The sequence below is a fragment of the Phragmites australis genome, chromosome 1 (assembly GCF_958298935.1).
Source record: "Phragmites australis chromosome 1, lpPhrAust1.1, whole genome shotgun sequence".
NCBI classification, from domain to species: Eukaryota; Viridiplantae; Streptophyta; class Magnoliopsida; order Poales; family Poaceae; genus Phragmites; species Phragmites australis.
Genome location: NC_084921.1, coordinates 32,056,531 through 32,075,309, shown reverse-complemented (window position 1 = coordinate 32,075,309; position 18,779 = coordinate 32,056,531). Strand labels below are relative to the sequence as shown.

Below are 18,779 nucleotides of genomic sequence, written 5' to 3'. Positions count from 1 at the left end.
ATTATCATGATGCCTGCCCCCCTGAAGGAGATGGGCCGGTTGCCAACTGCGGCCCGTCGCCGCACTGTCAGGGGCGTCAGAGCAGGTAACATCATACCGGGGTGTCAGAGCGGCGTCCAGTAGCCTAGGCATTTAATGCCGGCCACCTCCTCATAGGCAAAGTACGACTTATTATTCCCTTTTGGCAGATTTTTCTTGAGGCCTGATGACTCACCCAGTAACCTTCGGGAACCCGGCCCGGGCAGCGGGAGGTCGAGCCTTCGGGAGGCTGAGCTCCGGAAGGCTGGGGCTTCGGAAGGGGAGGCTTTGGGAGGCTGAGGCTTCAGAGACCAAGCCTTCGGGAGGCTGAGCTCCGGAAGGTCGGGGCTTCGGAAGGCGGAGGCTTCGAGAGGCCGAGCCTTCAGGAGGCTGAGCTCTGGAAGGCCGGGGCTTTGGAAGACGGAGGTTTTGAGAGGCCGAGCCTTTGGTAGGTTGAGCTGATTAAGCCAAGAGGCCGTCAGGTGTCCTTGATAACGACCCCCAACAGCAGCGTATTTAATAATCAAAGAGAGTAAGGTCTCGCTCGCTTAGCGGGTGAGACCTTGTTCTCGCCCGCTGAATGGGTGAGACCTTCGTGGCTGCGATGCTACGTGGGCCCACCTAAGAGGTATCATGAAGGCCCACCCAAAAGGCAATATACCCCTTTATGTATTAGTACTCTGTGTTACTGTTTTACGTGTACTCCGTGCTAGTATTTATATTATGTGCCTATCATATCATGTTGGATGTTAATATGAGATCTATATTATTAGCCATATTTTTATTAACCATGTTCTCGATCGATACCAAGGAAGATCATCGTGCGGTCATATCCCCTTTCATATCATTCACTTGCAATTTTCAAAATAAAAAGCCTTCGCATAAAAAACCCTACTACTATAGCACTTGCAAATACAATAAAATGTTACATGACGGGGTATATTGCCTTACGTACTGTGGCCACAGACAGGCAATAAATGCTTACGATGACCCTTATATGTGATGTACTTTACTTTTTTCAATAAAATGGCTAGAATTTATCATTATACCAATATATTTTTTTCTAAGCCCAATGATTTCATTGGATTCCCTGCCTTACATGCAGAAGCAATAATAACTACTACTTGAACTTTTGCAAAATGAAATGACCAAACAAAACAACATCTTCTGCAAGGAATCTTTGCCAAGCATCGATGCTACAACTTTTCCAGCTTTCACAAAGAATCCTATGCTCCAGCCCCCAACTGAGCCCGTGCACTCAGTCCATGCACCGGCCCTCATCTATTATAAATAACCCCACTCTCATCCATGGATATACCACTCCTTTCTCAGCTCTCTTAACTGCAATGTCTTCCTCAGCTCCACCAAGCCTTCATCCCCCAGGGGGTCGAACCACTGATGTGCTTCTGTGATGACTTTAGTAGGCTTCGCGAGTCCCAGGACATATCCTACGTATATGACCTAAGCTTCTTTATGTGTGGCAACTACCAGTACGACAAGTATCGATATGAATCGTATGAGTACCCACCCGTATAGCGACATAGATACCTCATGTGGCACTTTCCACACGATTTTATGCACTCTCTTACTAATCACCCCTCTTGTTTCTTTTATCGAGTCTCCTCCACCTATCTGCGACTTTGTGCAATGGCTCGACATGGAGCAAAATAAGGACCAGAAGTGATGAGTGGACATGGAGATGTCGTGGAGGAGGGAAGCTTACCAATGCCGTGAGTACGAGCGGCATCAGGAGGAACTACGGATGAAGCGACAAGAGGAGGAGCGCATCAGGAACGCCACGAAGGAGCGCGCCGCGGCTCAAGCACGCGAAACAAAAAGGAAAGGAAGCGAGAGAGGGTCCGTCGTGCTAAGGTGGGGGCTCGATGCCCTAAGAAAGGGCAAATATCCTAGATGCACTCAGTAGAGAGAATCTATTGTACCCCGACCTATTTTTATTTTCTAAGGCATGTTAGGTTTAACAGTGACATGCTATTAGGTTAGTTTTTAGGCATACCGTACATGCCAACGTTTGTTATCATCTCTTTACGGTTATTGTCCATTCATACGGTGATAAAAAACCCATGTCCCATATAATGTTTGTCATCGTATGTAAACTTCGTGCTGAATTATATGATCTTTGTGCTTCATAACTACTATTGTTCAATAAATCGGATTTTGTATTCTCACAAAGTCACTTCGTAAAAGAATTCCACACACTTTTACACCAACTAAATAATTTTTTTAAGAAAATTAATGTGCAATATTTTTCAATTTATCGAATACAAATTCTATTAAAAAAATAATTATATGAAAGTATCACCCATTCAATAGGTGAGAGAAAGATATCATCTATTAAACAGACGAGAGGACTCTCGTCCGTTCAGCGGACGAGGCAAACGAACAAGACCTTTCTCTGTTCGATTATTAAGTCAGCTGTCAACCAGAACTCATAAGTACCACCCTTTCAGTGTGAATGTAATCTTGAAAATTTTAGAAAAAATATATAAATAATTTCGCAATGCACCGGCATTTAGTTTTACATGTATGTCTATCCGCAACTGCCAACCGTGCCCTCACTGCAGGCCTTCAGCCCCAAATTGTCTTCCTCCGATTCCGGTGGATCGATTGAATCTCCCCGAGGGCAGAGTCCATCCAAGATGGCGGCCTCCGTCCTACCAACGCTGCTCCTCCTCGTCCTCGTCGCCCTCGCGCCAGGCCCCTCCAGCGCGAGCCACGTGATCACCTTCGCCCCCGCCCGCGGCGTCAACCCCGCGTCGCTCGCCTGGGACCCCACGGCTCAGCACTTCGTCGTCGCCGGCGGCGGCGACGCCGTCCTCTCCGTCTCCGACGCCGGAGTCACCGAGTCGATCGTCTCCTCCGGCGCATCAGCCGTCGCCGTCGACGACCGCCGGCGCCGCCTCCTCGTGGCGTCCGCGGGCTCCCTCTCCTCCTACGACCTCCGTTCCCCGCGCCCGCACCGCCTCATCCACTCCGCCCCGCTCCCGGACCCCGCCTCGCCCGGCGGCATCGCCGTGGACCCGCACACCGGGAACGCCTTCCTCACCGTGGGCGCCCGAATCTACAAGGTGTCCACCGAGGGCGACCTCGCCCCGCTCCCCTCCGCGCCGGCGTACGGCTCCGAGCCCCTAGCCTCCCTCACCGCACACGTGAGCCGAGGGTTCCTGCTCGTGGGCCAGCCCAGCACCGGTCACCTCCTCCGTGTGGACATGGAGGACGGCGCCACGAGAACCGTGTCGGGGGCCTTCACGCCCCCCACGCCCGTTTCCGTGGCGGTCAGGAGCGACGGGGCGGTGGCGGTGGGCGGGGCGGCGGCGCTGCGCCTCGTCGTGAGCAACGACGGGTGGGCGTCGTGCGGGGTGCGGGACGAGGCAGCGCCCGACGGCGCCGTGGCCGCGGTGGCGGTGCGGGAGCGGAGGCGGGTGTACGCGCTGGTGGAGGCCGGTGCGATGGACGGGGGGAGGGAGTGGCGGATCGAGGAGGTGTCGTGGAAAACGGAGTCGGAGGGGGAGATGGTTGTGATCTTCGTCTTGGTCGGTGCCGCCCTCGCCATCTTCATGTTCTGGAGGTTCCAGATGCGCCAGCTCGCCGGCAGCATGAACAAGAAGATCCGATAGTAACATTGCAAATCTTCCTTACTTTGTTTAATCTTTTGGTTTTTGTTGTGTATTAGTTGGTCTAGGTACATACTTGTGGATTAGACACGTTACTTACTATGAACTGTGTATCTATGATCTTGCTTTGCTACTTCTTGATAAGTTAAGGCACAATTCTGGAGCACCAATGCTCCTGGTTGGCAATTGTACTTTCAAAATTACACAATGTAATGGAAACTACATTCTTGTTATGACGATGAATTTCACTTGATGCAATAAACTAGGAGTGAGGTCTATATAGACATCAGGTGAGAATTTCTGATGTGTTACTGGCAGTCATAGGCATATCTGGAACTCTGGAAAATCATATACAGCTGGTTTTCGGGGACGAGCTGTAGCTATGCGAAGGTTCTCACAGAGGTCAAAATCTGAGTTCATAATCTATTTTAGCCTAGCACATTTTATGATGTCTTACGATAAAGCGCTTCTGACCCTTACGATAAAGCGCTTGCATGGTTTATAATCAAAACCACCAGTGCTTACTTCTCTGTCCTAGTTATGGATGGTTAAGGAAATTCCAGTAGATTTAGGTGTGGTTTAGGACATACATTCGGTCTTCCATGCATTAGTTAGGATGGTTACGGCAACTCGTCGTTGTTAAGAGGTTCAGCAGCATGCGCGGTTGGCTCCAGTTCACCTAAGGGCGCTGCAAAGATTTTTGAAAATTTCACCTCTACACAATGATGGTCATGGTAAAAATTCAGGCAAATTTCTTATTTGCCATAAATTTTTTTGGGTTCCATCCATACCATCGAAAATTTTGCTCTTCTTTATCTGCTATCAATTTTATCTTTCTTTCCTTCTACCACTCCGTGAGTCCTTCGACAGTTCTCCCGTCGAAAAGCACGGTTTATAGTCACAGCGAACTTATGCTCCTAAAAAAAATCAGTGATTTTTTATTTCTTTAAAAATCTTATAATCTTTATACGTGTTTTATAATCTATGTGTAATATATTTTAATTAGATTTACTAAAAAGCATGGGTAAAATTTAAACTAAAATTCTCTAAAAATAACTACTTTATAACTTCTAACAATGTAGAATTTAAACTAAAATTCTCCAAAAATAACTATTTTATAACTTCTAACAATCGTTAGTGCCTGAAATAAAATATTAAAAATCTAAAAAAAATTCACTAATATTCTTATTATGTGATGAACTAATTTTAAAAATTATTTTCAGCCCTAGATTATACGATGAAAAAGTGGTGCGCTCTATTTATATATATTTTTTATCATTATATACAAATAGAGCATTAAAAGGAACTCATTTTTTCACTGTATAATCTAAGACTAAAAATAATTTTTAAAATTAGTTGTCACTGGGTAAAAATAAGTATCTAATAAGGCCAACAGCTTCTTCACCATCTATGTATTCTGCTGATAGAGTGAGGAAACGGTATTGCCATATTCTCTCGAGAACAGGAGAAGAGAACAGAAAGGATGAAGGTCCTGTTTGGATAACATAGTGTAGCTTTGAAGTTGCTAGCTAGTTAGTTGAGAAAATGGTTGGGACCGTTAAATTTTAGCTGTTGATTTTTAAAATAAATTTATAGTTTTTTACATATTAAAATTCAGAAAAGTTTATCTCAGTCGGCTTATTAGTTTAGTTTATTTTAGCCAAAGTCACTTTATAAGTCCAAAAGTTATCAGAAACCAAGATTAAAAACTAAAATCAGTCGTTTAGATAGCTTCTAATTTTTTTTAAAACCACTTTTAAACCCATCCAAATAAAAAAAACAAACACCCTGGCAAAGCACAATAAAGGCCAGCGCAAGAGTGCTAGTCTTCATGCTCCTCGTCGGAAGCTTCGCCACCGGGGAACAGTGTAAGTATGCTTACGACAGCGACAAAATCAAGTTCATTTTATTCTACTTTTGAGATGCTAAAAATATAGCAAAGGCAATCAACTTGATTCATCTGTTGACATTGTGTTCGGTGGTTTTTCCTTTCCTTTTGGAAAATAAATAAATAAATAAATAAATATAATGTACGTGAGTTATGTACATCTTCGTTGTACCCTATAAAAAAAAGAGCAATGTGAAAAGAACCGCCTTCCTCCACGTTTCACTAGTACTGTCACTTTTACTTTTAGGTTGGACATATAAATTTTTTTATCTAAATATATAAAGAATCATCTAAATAGTATTCTAATTAATTATTAAGTTAATTATTTATTTAATCATAATTTTAATGATTAATCAAAATACTATTCTGATAGTCCTGACACGTGTTTTGTATCTAAGATCAGAACATATGTCTTTCCAATATTTAACATCACAACACAACTTAATAAAGAACGAGTAATTAACATTAGATTACAAGTTCTTAAGTAATTACCAAGTTATTATAATTTACAGCAAAAGAGAGCTAGGAGGAGATAAAAATCGACTCAACTCATAATCAACAAAAGAAACTACATAGCGAAAATAAAAGCTAAAGACCGCAAAAGATGGATGAAGCCATATGCCCTTAAGCTTCACCTCAAAAACGCGACATCCGAGTAGTTACCTACTCATACCCGCCACCACTCTCGACGGGTGTGAAATAGCCAAAGACCAACTCCTCCTCGCCGACAGCACTTGAAATAGTAGCGTGAGTACGAGGTATTCGTAAGACTTAATCCATAATGAATACTTATAAATAGCCCAACTCTAAGGATTATGCATTTGAATATTAGCAAGAAAAAGTCACATGGTTAAGTAAACTTCATATGCAAAAGTAAATTCAATATAAACATGTGTGAGCATCTATTCTTGACTAACACGACTATCTAACCCATAAGCCTCAACTGAACATATATGTAAACGGAACCATAAAAATAATATCTGTAAAACACCATCTCAACTAGTCAACCACCTCAATCCACACTTTTAACTCTATGACTGCTGCAAATAGATAAAAGCATACTCATGACAGAGAGCGCACCATTTCAAAATATTTTTACACTCTACATGGGGTACTTCTTTAACTACAGACTTGAGGACCATGCGGCTTGCATGACCACACATGTCCATACAAGGGATACTCATGTCAACCTTTTTCAATAAGCTCCGACCGTTTGATCATGAGCCGATAGGTGCAGGGTTATCCAGAACTACTCGCAGAGCAAACTGGATACCCCAACCAGCCTAATACCCGACACCATCGACCCGCACGCCAAAAAACCACAGCTACAAAGTTAATCGGCTTATCATTCCCATATGTGACATATAGTAAGCACAAAAAGTGCTAAAGCCAATTGCAACAATGATCGGTGCTTAAACGATACAAGTGGTCTACGGTGTCCGAGTCCCTCTCCCGACCTACCTAGGGGAACTCTATATCCAGGCAGGACAAACACCCCTAATACTACCCATATTTTGTCTCATCCTTATCACTCATCCAATTAACACCATCAATCCATTATTATGATCATTGTGCAAGTAATTAAAGCCTAGTCTCGTGAACAATAAAACATTTCATCGCTCGACTTCTACCGAGGACCTAAGCACTTGCTAAGCATCACGAATGATATTTTAAGTTAGATAACACCATATTAAATCTAGGCTATAAGGATACATATCAACAATTATTCAAGACAAGAGAATTAGTGTAATAACATTGGTTCTACCAATCATAAACCTGACATCAACTCGAACTCATGCATAACGTACGAAAAGCGTAATTTATCACATATGATGCATATGATCCAAATTAATAGGAGAAGTATGCTTAGATGCTTACCTTGCTGCTCTGGTGACCGCCTAATGCTACCTACACAACACTCACAGAATTCGGGGAGATTGGTGTCGTCTTCAATCATGGCTGGGTCACGTGTTGGTTCTTCGCTCACTAGAGAAGAACACATGCAATGATGAGCATGAATGAATTGCAACAAAGCATGCTACAATATGCATAACAACACGCTGAAAGTGTAAGACATGCGAAAGAATAACAACTGTGTGATCTAAAGTTCATCGGAAAACCAACAGGAGGCGGAGACTTCGAGAAAATATCCGAACTCTCTGGGAAGTTTTCCGGACTCTTCGTGCTACAGAGCCTTCGCAAAATTCTCTGGACATTCCGGACTTCCAGTGGAAAACGTGTTCACCGTTTCATCAATCGATTCGGCTCGCATGACAAATCTATGCTACAAAGACATGCATATAACTATACAAAGGGTTTTAGACCCCACTTGCACTCTAAACACTAACGATCTTTTAGTACAATTCGACGGCCATTTTCTGGAAAGTCCAAATTGTCCGAACATTTGTCCAGAGTCCCTGGACATTGCGTAGAGAACAATTTCAAGGGGAAATTTTGGTTGATTCGATTCCAAACCAAAGAGCAAGGTTTTTCTATGTCTCATGGGGTCTAAAACTTACTTACTAACCTATCAACTCAATTCCCTAGTTCAAATTCACCAAAGTCTCATAATTGCTCCAAAAACATCAAGAACTCAGGCATTTTGCAACGAAACTCCAAAACTCGAATTTCAACCAACCAAAACACATATTCGTGCCATGGGAGCGTAGGAGACTCACCCAAGGTACTTTGTCGAGCTTTGGGACCGTCGGTTGAAGGGGGAAAAGCTCGGGAAGAGGAAGAGCTTTGATGCTTCTTGTGCTTGAACTATGAACACTGAAAGACATCAAAACGGCTCAAATCCTTCGTGAAAACGAAAATAAATTGGATGGATGTGAAGCTCATGAGCTAGTGATCACATGAGTACCACATACGTACCTCAATTCGGCTTCTAGAGTGCGGATTCGTGGGAGAAAGAGAGAGGGAGCTTTTATGGGAGAGAGGGTAGCACGACTGCTGTGCTGCTTGGGTGGGAGAGTGTGGAAGAGTGAGGAGGAGAGAGAGCAGGTGGGGACTGCTCCAAGGGAGTGAGGGAGTGGTTGGCCTCCTATGTGAGCCACACGCTAGAGAAACTAGTCCATTTTAACTGCAAAATCTATTCTTTTCTCTCCTGAATTTCTTTCTCTCATCTAATTGACTCAAATCAAAGTGCTCTGATGTGCCATAATAGGTTACATAAAATTAAATATAATGCTTAAGAATCATGATTCTGCTTAATTACGTGATTACGGATTTAGGACGTGACAAACCTGCACCTTAAAAGAATCTCGTCCTGAGATTCAGTACGAGTCGGGGAAGAGTACGGTGACTCTAGAAACCTCATGATTTGCGCATTAATGAAAAGCTTTGGAGAATATCAATAGGCTACAGTGTGAGGAATAATACTAAAGTAACACTCACAGGTTGGAAAAGAACTCAGGATAATCAACACGAAGCCGATTTTCTCGTTCCCACGTGGATTCATCCTTGGAGCGATTACTCCATTGAACCTTGAGGAACTTAATTGATTCGTGTCGCGTCTTTCGTTCGTCTTCATCAAGAATGCAAATTGGATACTCACAATAAGAAAGATCTGGTTGCAATTCTTGATTTGCCACCTCAATGACTTCGGTCGGGACTCGTAGATATTTCTTCAATTGTGAGACATGGAAGACATTGTGCATGGCGGAGAGGGATGAAGGTAGCTCGGTTGGTAATCCACCTCACCACATCGGCCAATAATTCGAAGAAGGGCCAACATAACGGGGTGCTAACTTTCCCTTCATCTGAAAACACTGCATTCCTCTGAGAGGAGAGACCTTAAGATAGACAAAATCTCCAATCTTGAACTCCAACTCATGCCGACAACGGTCATCATAGCTCTTCTGATGAGACTGAGCTATGAGTAGATGTTGGCGAATGGTTAAGACATGTTCTTCTACCTCCTTGACTAAATTCGGGCATAGAAAAGCTCTTTCGTCAGACTCGAACCAATTCAACAACGTTCGGCATCTTCGGTCGTAAAGAGCTTCGAACGGCGACACTTCAATGTTTTCTTGATAACTGTTGTTATAGGAGAATTCCGCAAATGGCAAGCAAATCTCCCACTTCTTCCCATATGTGAGAACACAAACTTGGAGCATGTCCTCTAGAATTTGATTCACCTCTCAGTTTGACCGTCGATCTGAGGATGATATGTGGTGCTATAGAAGTGCTCGGTTCCCATGGCTTGATGAAGGCTCCTCCATAAATGAGAAGTAAACTGAGTGCCTCGATCATAGATGATTTTTGTCAGAATTCCATGGAGGCAAACAATCCTAGTGAGTTACAACTCTGCATATTGCTTGACCGAATACGTGGTCTTGATAGGAAGGAAATGAGTAAACTTTGTCAATCAGTCCATAATGACCCAACCAAATCATACCCTTTAAAAGTCTTCGGCAATTCGGTAATGAAATCCATACCGATTTCCTCAAATTTCCAGGAGGGAATAGATAAAAGCTTGAGTGTACTGGTCGGCTTGAGGTACTCGGCCTTCATCCTTCGGCAGACATCACACTCAGCAACATATCGAGCGATTTATCGCTTCATGCGAGTCCACCAGAACCTGGGCTTGAGGTCTTGGTACATTTTTGTGCTCCCAAGATGAATAGATAGCAACGGGTCACGAGCTTCATCAAGAATCTTCTTCCTCAAAGCCTCGACCTTTGGGACTACTAGTCGGTTTTCAAACCATAGAACACCTTGCTCATCTTCAGAGAAACATGTGACCTTGCCTACTTTCATCTTGTCCCGGATTCGGGCCATGCCCTTATCACCCTTCTGAGCTTCCTTGATTTCATCCAGGAGGGTGGATTTTATCTCCAAACTTGCAAGAAATCCGTCTGGACACATCTCAAGCCTAAGCCTTCGAAACTTATCACAAAGTGTAGCATTTCCGGACAGAACCATAAGGCAATTCTCCTTGCTCGGGTGATAGTGAACTTCCAACTTATAGTCCTTGATCAACTCGAGCCATCTCCCTTGCCTTATATTGAGGTCGAGTTGGGTGAAAATATACTTGACACACATTTCCGAGGAGATAGTGATGCTCAATCTTCAGGGCGTGCACTATTGCTGCAAGTTCTAGATCATGTGTGGGATAATTTTCCTCATGTGACTTCAATTGGCATGAGGCGTAGAAGACCACACATCCTTCTTCCATGTGAACACAACAGAGTCCAAAGCGAGAGGCATTGCAATAGACATCAAAGCTCTTGTGAACGTCTGGTTGTGCTAGAGCTAGCACTGTGGTGAGACGAGACTTCAAAGTCTAGAAAGCGGCTTCACACTCCCCGAACCATTCAAACTTGAAATTCTTCTTCAACAATTTGGTCATGGGCTTGGTGATCTTGGAGAAGTTCTCGATGAACCGGCGGTAATAACCCACAAGTCCGAGAAAACTCTGGATATCAGTGACACTTCTGGGCTACACCCAATTGAGCACATCCTGCACCTTGCTCAAGTCAATAGCGACATTGTTTTCTGATAAGACATGACTAGAAAAGCAACCTCCTTGAGCTAGAACTCACACTTGCTGAACTTTGTATAGAGTTTATGGTCTCGAAGGCGGCCAAGAAGAACGCAGAGGTGCTCAAAATGCTCTTCTTCACTTGGAGTAGATGATAATATCATCGATGAACGCCACAACAAACTTGTCGAGTTGCTCTATGAAGACTATGTTCATCAAATACATGAACAATGCTGGTGTATTTGTTAAGCCGAAAGACATAACCGTGAATTCATAAAGCCCATAACGGGTCAAGAAAGCCGTCTTTAGAATATCCTCCGGTCGGATCTTGATTTGGTGGTAACCTAGTCTCAAGTGAACCTTATAGAAAACATGGGCACCGGTCAATTGATCGAACAATATATCAATCCGAGGGAGTGGATACTTGTTCTTGATCATCACGGCATTCAACGGATGGTAATCAACACGCATCGGTAGAGTATCATCCTTCTTCTTGAGAAAGAGCATCGGACATCCCCAAGGCGAGGAGCTCAGATGAATGAAACTATTCCCAAGCAATTTTTGAATTTGTTTCTTCAATTCTGCTAACTCATTTGACGGCATCCGATAAGACCTCTTTGAAATCGGGGGCCATACTAGGCAATAACTCAATGGAGAACTCCACGGTTCGGTCGGGTGGCATTCTTGGCAATTCTTCTTGGAAGACATCAAGAAATTCATAGATGATTGGAATATCTAGGAGATCAGTGGCTGCGACCGCTTTAAGAGTATACAAGTGGAGACCACCTTCTCCAAGGTGAAGAGAAACCCGATCGCCCTTGGGACCTTTGAGATAAATGACTCTCTTGGCACAATCAAGCTAAGCACCATATTTGGTTAGGCAATTCATCCCTAATATAACATCTACTCCTCTAGTGTCAAGGAGGATCAGGTTTGTAGGAAACTGAACTCCCTCAATAAGAACTTTGCCTTCGAAACAACTCGGTCGGTCCTTAACTTAGTTCTGGGTCCATGAATGATATAGGCAGAAGGCAGGGTCTCGGTAGCCAACTTATAACTCAAAACATAACTATCCCTGATGAAATAGTGAGATGCCCCCCAATCGAAAAGAACAACTGCGATGTGAGAATTCATAAATTAGCGTACCGACGAGCACGTTGTTGTCCTCTCGAGCACCCTTGGCTATGGTGTAGCGCACTTGGGCACGCTTGGGGATGTGTGTAGCCCGGGAGGATTGTGGAGTGGTTTGAGCGGTTGGCGGCTTTGGAGTAGTCACCACGACTCCCGGCTTCAGGTAAGGGCAATCTCAGGCGAAGTGCCTGACATGCCCACAGTTATAACACGGGCCACAGGGCCCACCCGTCACACTCACTTGAGACCCCATGGGTCGTGAAGGTTGTTCTTGTGGAGCGGAGAAAGATGGATGCTGCACCATCTACATCGGCTGTAGAGCAGTCGAAGCCAACATGTGAAATAGAGGAGGCCGACTCTCCGTACAGGCATGTTGAGACCCCTCGCCCATGGAAGGCGACGGGACCCTCTTGCGCTTCTTCTCCTCCTGGTGGTTCTTCTTCAACTTGAATTCAACCGTGACAGAGGTGCTCACCAACCTGTTGAAGTCAGCAAACTCACGCACTGAGAGGCGATCTTGCATCTTAGAGTTGAGGCCATTCACAAAGAGGTATTACTTTCGCTCATCGGTGTTGACCTCATCCTGAGCATACTGTACAAGGTGGTTGAACACCTACACATACTCTATCACCGATCTGTCTTCTTGTTTGAGGTCTCATAAAATAGTATATTTTTTAGATTCTGCCCGGTGTGGAGAGTCCGCAAGAATTTACGGAGTGTCCGCAAAAATGTCCGAAGTGTTCGCACATTTTTGCAACTCTTCGCAGTTGGACAGAAATGTAGGTTAGATCTTGACAAGGGAAAATGCATGCTCAAGATCATGGTATGAAATGAACAACGAAACATGTAAGCATGCTCAATCCTTATCTTCATGTTTTTCCCCGAATGCATCTCTCCCCAACAATCATCACAAGCATATATCACCTTTCGCATGAAGAGAATAAGCATTCGTGCGAATGGTCCTTGTGCAACTCGCTACACAAGCGACGCTTCATACGTGGTTGCCCACATATTCACTTCTCGTACCATCTCCTTATGGTGGATGTTCATACGTTATTGCTAACATATTAACTTTCCGTACCATCACCGTACAGAACACATCGGGCCCCTACCTCGCACCAATTGAGCCCCCAATACTTGCCGTTATCAGGATGCATTGATACAACATAATTAACAAATGCATCACAACGAGAAAACCACACAATACATAAACAAAAAAATTCAAGTGCATCACTCAAGCATACGTTACACTTAGGGCATAGTATAGCAAGTTCATACATATTAATCATGAGGAGGCATAAAAGAAAATTTAGTGGGTTGCTTTAGTGGGTTTGACACACTTGCTAACCTACGTCCTAAGTAGTTTTAGACTACTTCATTAAACCAAGCTATGATACCACGCTGTAAGGAACCATCCAAATAATATTCTAATTAATCATTAATTCGTTCATTTACTTAATCATGACTTCAACAATTAACTAGAATACTATTCTGGTAGTCCCAGCACGTGTTTTGTGCCCAAGGTCGGAACACATGCCTTTCCAACATTTAACATCACAACATAGCTTAATAAAGAGCGAGTTATTATAATTTACAACAAAAGAGAGCTAGGAGGAGATAAAAACCGACTCAACACCTAACCAACAAACGAAAATACACAGCGGAAACAAAAGCTAAAGACAACAAAAGATAGGTGAAGCCATATACCTTTAGGCTTCACCCCAAAAGCGTGACCTCTGAGTAGTTGCTGACTCATGCCCACGTCCACCCTCGGTGGACGTGAAGTAGCCTAAGACCAACTCCTCCTCACCGATAGCACCTGAAATAGCAGCGTGAGTATAAAGGTACTCGCAAAACTTAATCTATAATGACCACTTATAAATAGCCCAACTCCAAGGATTATATATTTGGATATTAGCAAGAAAAGGCCACATAGTTAAGTGAACTTTATATGCAAAAGCAAATTTGACATAAACATGTGTGAGCATCTATACTTGACCAACACGACTATCTAACCCATAAGCCTCAACTGAACATATAGGTAAATGGAATCATAAGAATAATATCTGTAAAGTACCATCTCAACCCATCAACCACCTCAATCCACATTCGTAACTCGACGACTGTTGCAAATGGATAAAAGCATGCTCATGACCAAGAGCGTGAAATTTTGAAATGTTTTTACACCCTGTAGGGGGTAATTCTTTAGCTACACGACTTGAGGACCATACAGCTTGCATGACCACACAGGTCCATACAAGGGGGTACTCATGTCAACCTCCGGATTTATCTGGACTCTGTGGGAAGTTTTTTGGACTCTCTGAGCTGTGGAGCCTCCAGAAAATTCTTCGTACACTCCAGACTTACAGTGGAAAACATGTTCGCCATTTCATCGATTGATTCGAGTCGCATGCGAATCTATGCTACATAGACATGCATATATACTATACAAAGGGTTCTAGACCCACTTGCATCCTAAACCCTAATGATTTTTTAGTACAATTCAACGACCCTTTTCTGGAAAGTCTAGACTGTCCAAAGTCTCTGGACATTGCGCAGAGAGCAATTTCGAGGGGAAACTTTGGTCGATTCGATTCCAAAACAAAGAGCAAGGTTTTACCATGGCTCATGGGGTCTAGAACTTACTTACTAACCTATCAACTTAATTCCCTAGTTCAAATTCACCAAATCTCATAATTTCTCTAAAACATCAAGAACTCGGGCATTTTGCAACAAAGCTCCAAAACTCATATTTCAACCAACCAAAACACACATTCGTGCCATGAGAGCGTAGGAGACTCACCCAATGTACTTTGTCGAGCTTTGGGACTATCGGTTGAAGGGGGAAAAGCTCAGGAAGAGGAAGAACTTCAATGCTTCTTGTGCTTGAACCATGAACACCGAAAGACATCAAAACCGGCTCAAATCCTTCGAGAAAATGAAAGCAAATTGGATGGATGGGAAGCTCGTGAGCTTGTGGTTGCGTGACTACCGCATACGTACCTCAATTCGGCTTCTAGAGTGTAGACTCGAGGGAGAAAGAGAGAGGGAGCTTGAGAGGTAAAGAGGGCAGCATGGCTGCTATGCTGCTTGGGTGGGAGAGTGAGGAGGGGAGAGAGAGCAGGTGGGGGCTGCTCCAAGGGAGTGAGGGAGTGGTTGGCCTTCTATGTGGACCCCACGCTAGAGAAAATAGTCTGTTTTAACTGCAAAGTATATTCTTTTCTCTCTCAAATTTCTTTCTCTCATTCGATTGATTCAAATCGAAGTGCTTTGATGTGCCAAAATAAATTACACAAAATTAAACATAATTCTTAAGAAGCATGATTATGCGTAATTACATGATTATAGATTTGGGACGTGACAAAACACAACAAAATTTGTGATATCTATGATCCTTTATAACTTTCTGGAACAAATAAAATAGAAGTACAAACAATAACTAGTACTCTCTCCGGTCATAAATACATAACATTTTGGACAAGGTTCAGTCGAACTTTTAAAATTTTGACCATCAATAACTTTTGAAATATTTAATTTCAAAGCATGAAAATTATAAGCAAGGATTTTTCTTGAAAAACATTTTCATAATCTTATAACTTTATTGGACTTTATAAATATATTCTAGTAGAAAATAATGGTCAAATGTACGCATTGAATACCATGCTATATCTAAAATATCATGTTTTTTTTTCTCGAACACACAGGAGAGCTGCATATCATTGCATCAAAGGAGAAAAAAAAGTTCAAGTACACCAAAACAAACACACCTACTTAAGGAAAGTTACAAAACTTGCCACGAACTTAAACAAACAACCATAACAACAACTAACTGCGCCAAGATCAACTCACAATGAGTTGCAACAACCCTTTAGCACCAACGTCACACCAAAGTCGAGCCTCATCTCCATCTTGGCACAGGACTTTGTGGACACTCGGTGTCACGCCGTTGAAGACACAATCATTATGGTGCTTCCATATCAACCATTACGTGTTGAACCCATGCTTCATCGGTTTGATAATCATGTTGCATGTCCTCACCCACCAATCACTAAAAAACACATTATCTGGTTGAGGAGAACCATCTGGGAGGCCAAATCGTATGAACAGAAGGAACCAAACTTGTCTTGCAAAGACACATGTGGTTAAGATATGTTGAATGGATTCATCCGCTTGATCACAAAGTGGGCATCTCTCTGGATGAGGTAGTTCCCTTTTAGCCAAACGATCGGTTGTCCAACAACGATTATGAACAACTAGCCATAGAAAGAATTGGCACTTCATCAGAGCTCAGGTTTTCCAGATAAGTTTCCATGGTTCAAAACAAATAGCACTATCGAAGAAGGTGAAGTATGCTGATTTGGCCGAATACTATCCAGACTCCATAAACCTCCACCGGTGTTCATCCTGTACCTCCGGCTGAAGCACTACATCGGCCAAGATATCCCATACATCTAGGTATTCTATGAGAGCACTAATGGAAGGTGCTCCTTGGATATCCTGAACCCAGCAGCAACAAAGAAGAGCTTGTTGAACCTTGCGTTTATTAGCAATCCACCTAGGGACTAGGGCTGCTAGATTGGGGGCAATATCTCATGCCCCTAAAGCCATCTATCGGTCCAAAATAGAGTGGTGCTACCATTAACCACCAAAAAAGCCACCGAAGTTGGGAAGAGCGCCTTCACGTTTGCATGGACAGGCACGTTAAAATATGCCCGAGGCTTGTCCGGTGAAAGGATCGAATAGCCCAAGAGGGGGGGGGGGGTGAATTGGGATATTAAAAAAAACTTTAAATTAACTACCGCTTGACCAAATGAAACTTAAAAGAAACGCAAGTAAGGAATTTTAACTAGCACAAGATAGCTAACCAAGCAAGGATTAACTAAGAAAGATAATTCCTAAGAGGAACTTGCAATAATAACAAAGCTCAAAATAAGATACAAGAAAGTAAAGAGTCGGAGAAGACAACACCAATTTTTTCCCGAGGTTTCGAGAAGTTGGCACTTCCCCCTAGTCCTTGTTGGAGCATCCACCAAGGATGTCGCTCCCCCTTGAGTCACCAAGGCTCAAGTGCTCCCTTTTGATTACCCCTTCTCCATCTCCGGATTGGCGGGTATCAAACCAAGTACACCCTCTTTTCCTGGGGCTCCCACAATTCCTCCAAGAGCTCACCGAGAAATCCTCCGATCACCAAGACCGTCTAGGTGTTGCCAACCACCAAGAGTAACAAGCCTCAAGCTTCACTTGACAAAGATCAAGCCTAGACAACAGCTAGATGCACACTTGTTACTCTTCAAGCACTCAAGGAAGTCCTTAATCCTCAACTAAGAACTTAGAATGGACACAAGTGCTCTCTCTCTTGCTTCTAAATGACACACCAAGTGTATGAACTGCTACAGGGTCGCAAGAGCACAAGAGAGGTCCAAATGGGTGGGTATTTATAGGCTATGGATCGAAAATTAGTCGTTGCCTAACAACTCAGAATTTTTCTTAACGCCGGAAGGTCCGGTGTGAATAACACGCTTCACACCGGAATATCCGATGCTAATACTTCTGACAAAATAGCCGTTAACTGTTCCATTAGCCGTTAAAACTCCGGTGATTAATCCTGGCCTACAGCGGATCATCCGGTGCATTAACATGGGCCAGATGATAGTTTACAACCTCTCTATAAAAATTCATCCGGTGATCATCTTTGCTACGCCGGACTATCCGGTGTATAGAAATTGTTCTGGACTTCAATGCTTTCTATTTATCCGGTGATTTCACCTATCGAACGCCGGACTATCCGGCGTGGTCTTCAACAATTTTTCAAGTCAGAACTCTTAGGAATTTACTCCGGCGAACTCACTCTGACATCAGAGGATCATCCGGTGAACTGAAATTTTGCTGATTTTATCTATTTCAGAGCAATTTTGAGTTCTACCTTCGAGATTCGGAACCAATGATTTTCTGAGGTTAACCTAGTAATGGAAAGTCACAAGTGTGCATCGACTATGTCTAGACTCTCCTAAGTCAAGCTACAACTCTTAGCCCCTCTTTATAGTACGGTCAAAAGACTAAGATTAAAAAGAACCTATACTACTCTAAGTGTCCTTCATCTCCTTGTGACACTTAGATCTAGAAGATCCTTATCCTTCACGTTCCGGTCCTTTGATTATCACATAACTCTTTTAATGGGCAAGAGTGTAAAGTCACCATTGACAATTAAGTCTTTCTTTGTTCCTTAAAAGCTAAAATGTTAGTCACAATGATATGGTTGTCATTAATCACCGAAACCCTTACCTTTTTCTTAGGGGCCTAGATGCTACAGTCCGGCATGTTTTTTAAGCCACAATCAACGCATCCGTAAGGTCCATCCAAGGGTTGTGAGATCATGGATGCCAAGTCTTCCAAGCTCTTGTGGCCTACAAACTTTTGCCCTCCATTGACTTGTTCTTTCCCCTTCCAGAGAAATCCACAACGTATATTATTGATCGCCTTGACTGCCCATTTTGGAAGGTCCATTGTGATGGCATAATAAACTGGCATAAAGGTCAGCGCCACCTAAACCAAGATCATCAGAGCAGCACGAGTCAATAGCCCCGGTTTCCAACCTGGTAGATGATCTGTAATCTTATCAATA

The 18,779-nt window shown here is 43.2% G+C and overlaps 1 protein-coding gene across 1 annotated transcript; it reads left to right on the top strand.

The window, feature by feature from the left end:
* Positions 1–2,554: 2,554 nt before the first annotated feature.
* Positions 2,555–3,934, top strand: LOC133915448 (uncharacterized). Its single transcript, XM_062358606.1, has one exon. The coding sequence runs from the start codon at positions 2,559–2,561 to the stop codon at positions 3,651–3,653; it is 1,095 nt and encodes a 364-aa protein (XP_062214590.1). The 5' UTR covers positions 2,555–2,558; the 3' UTR covers positions 3,654–3,934.
* The last annotated feature ends 14,845 nt before the right edge of the window (positions 3,935–18,779 follow it).

Coding starts and splice junctions, on each gene's coding strand:
- LOC133915448 (XM_062358606.1), top strand. CDS start 2,559: ATGTATGTCTATCCGCAACTGCCAACCGTGCCCTCACTGCAGGCCTTC.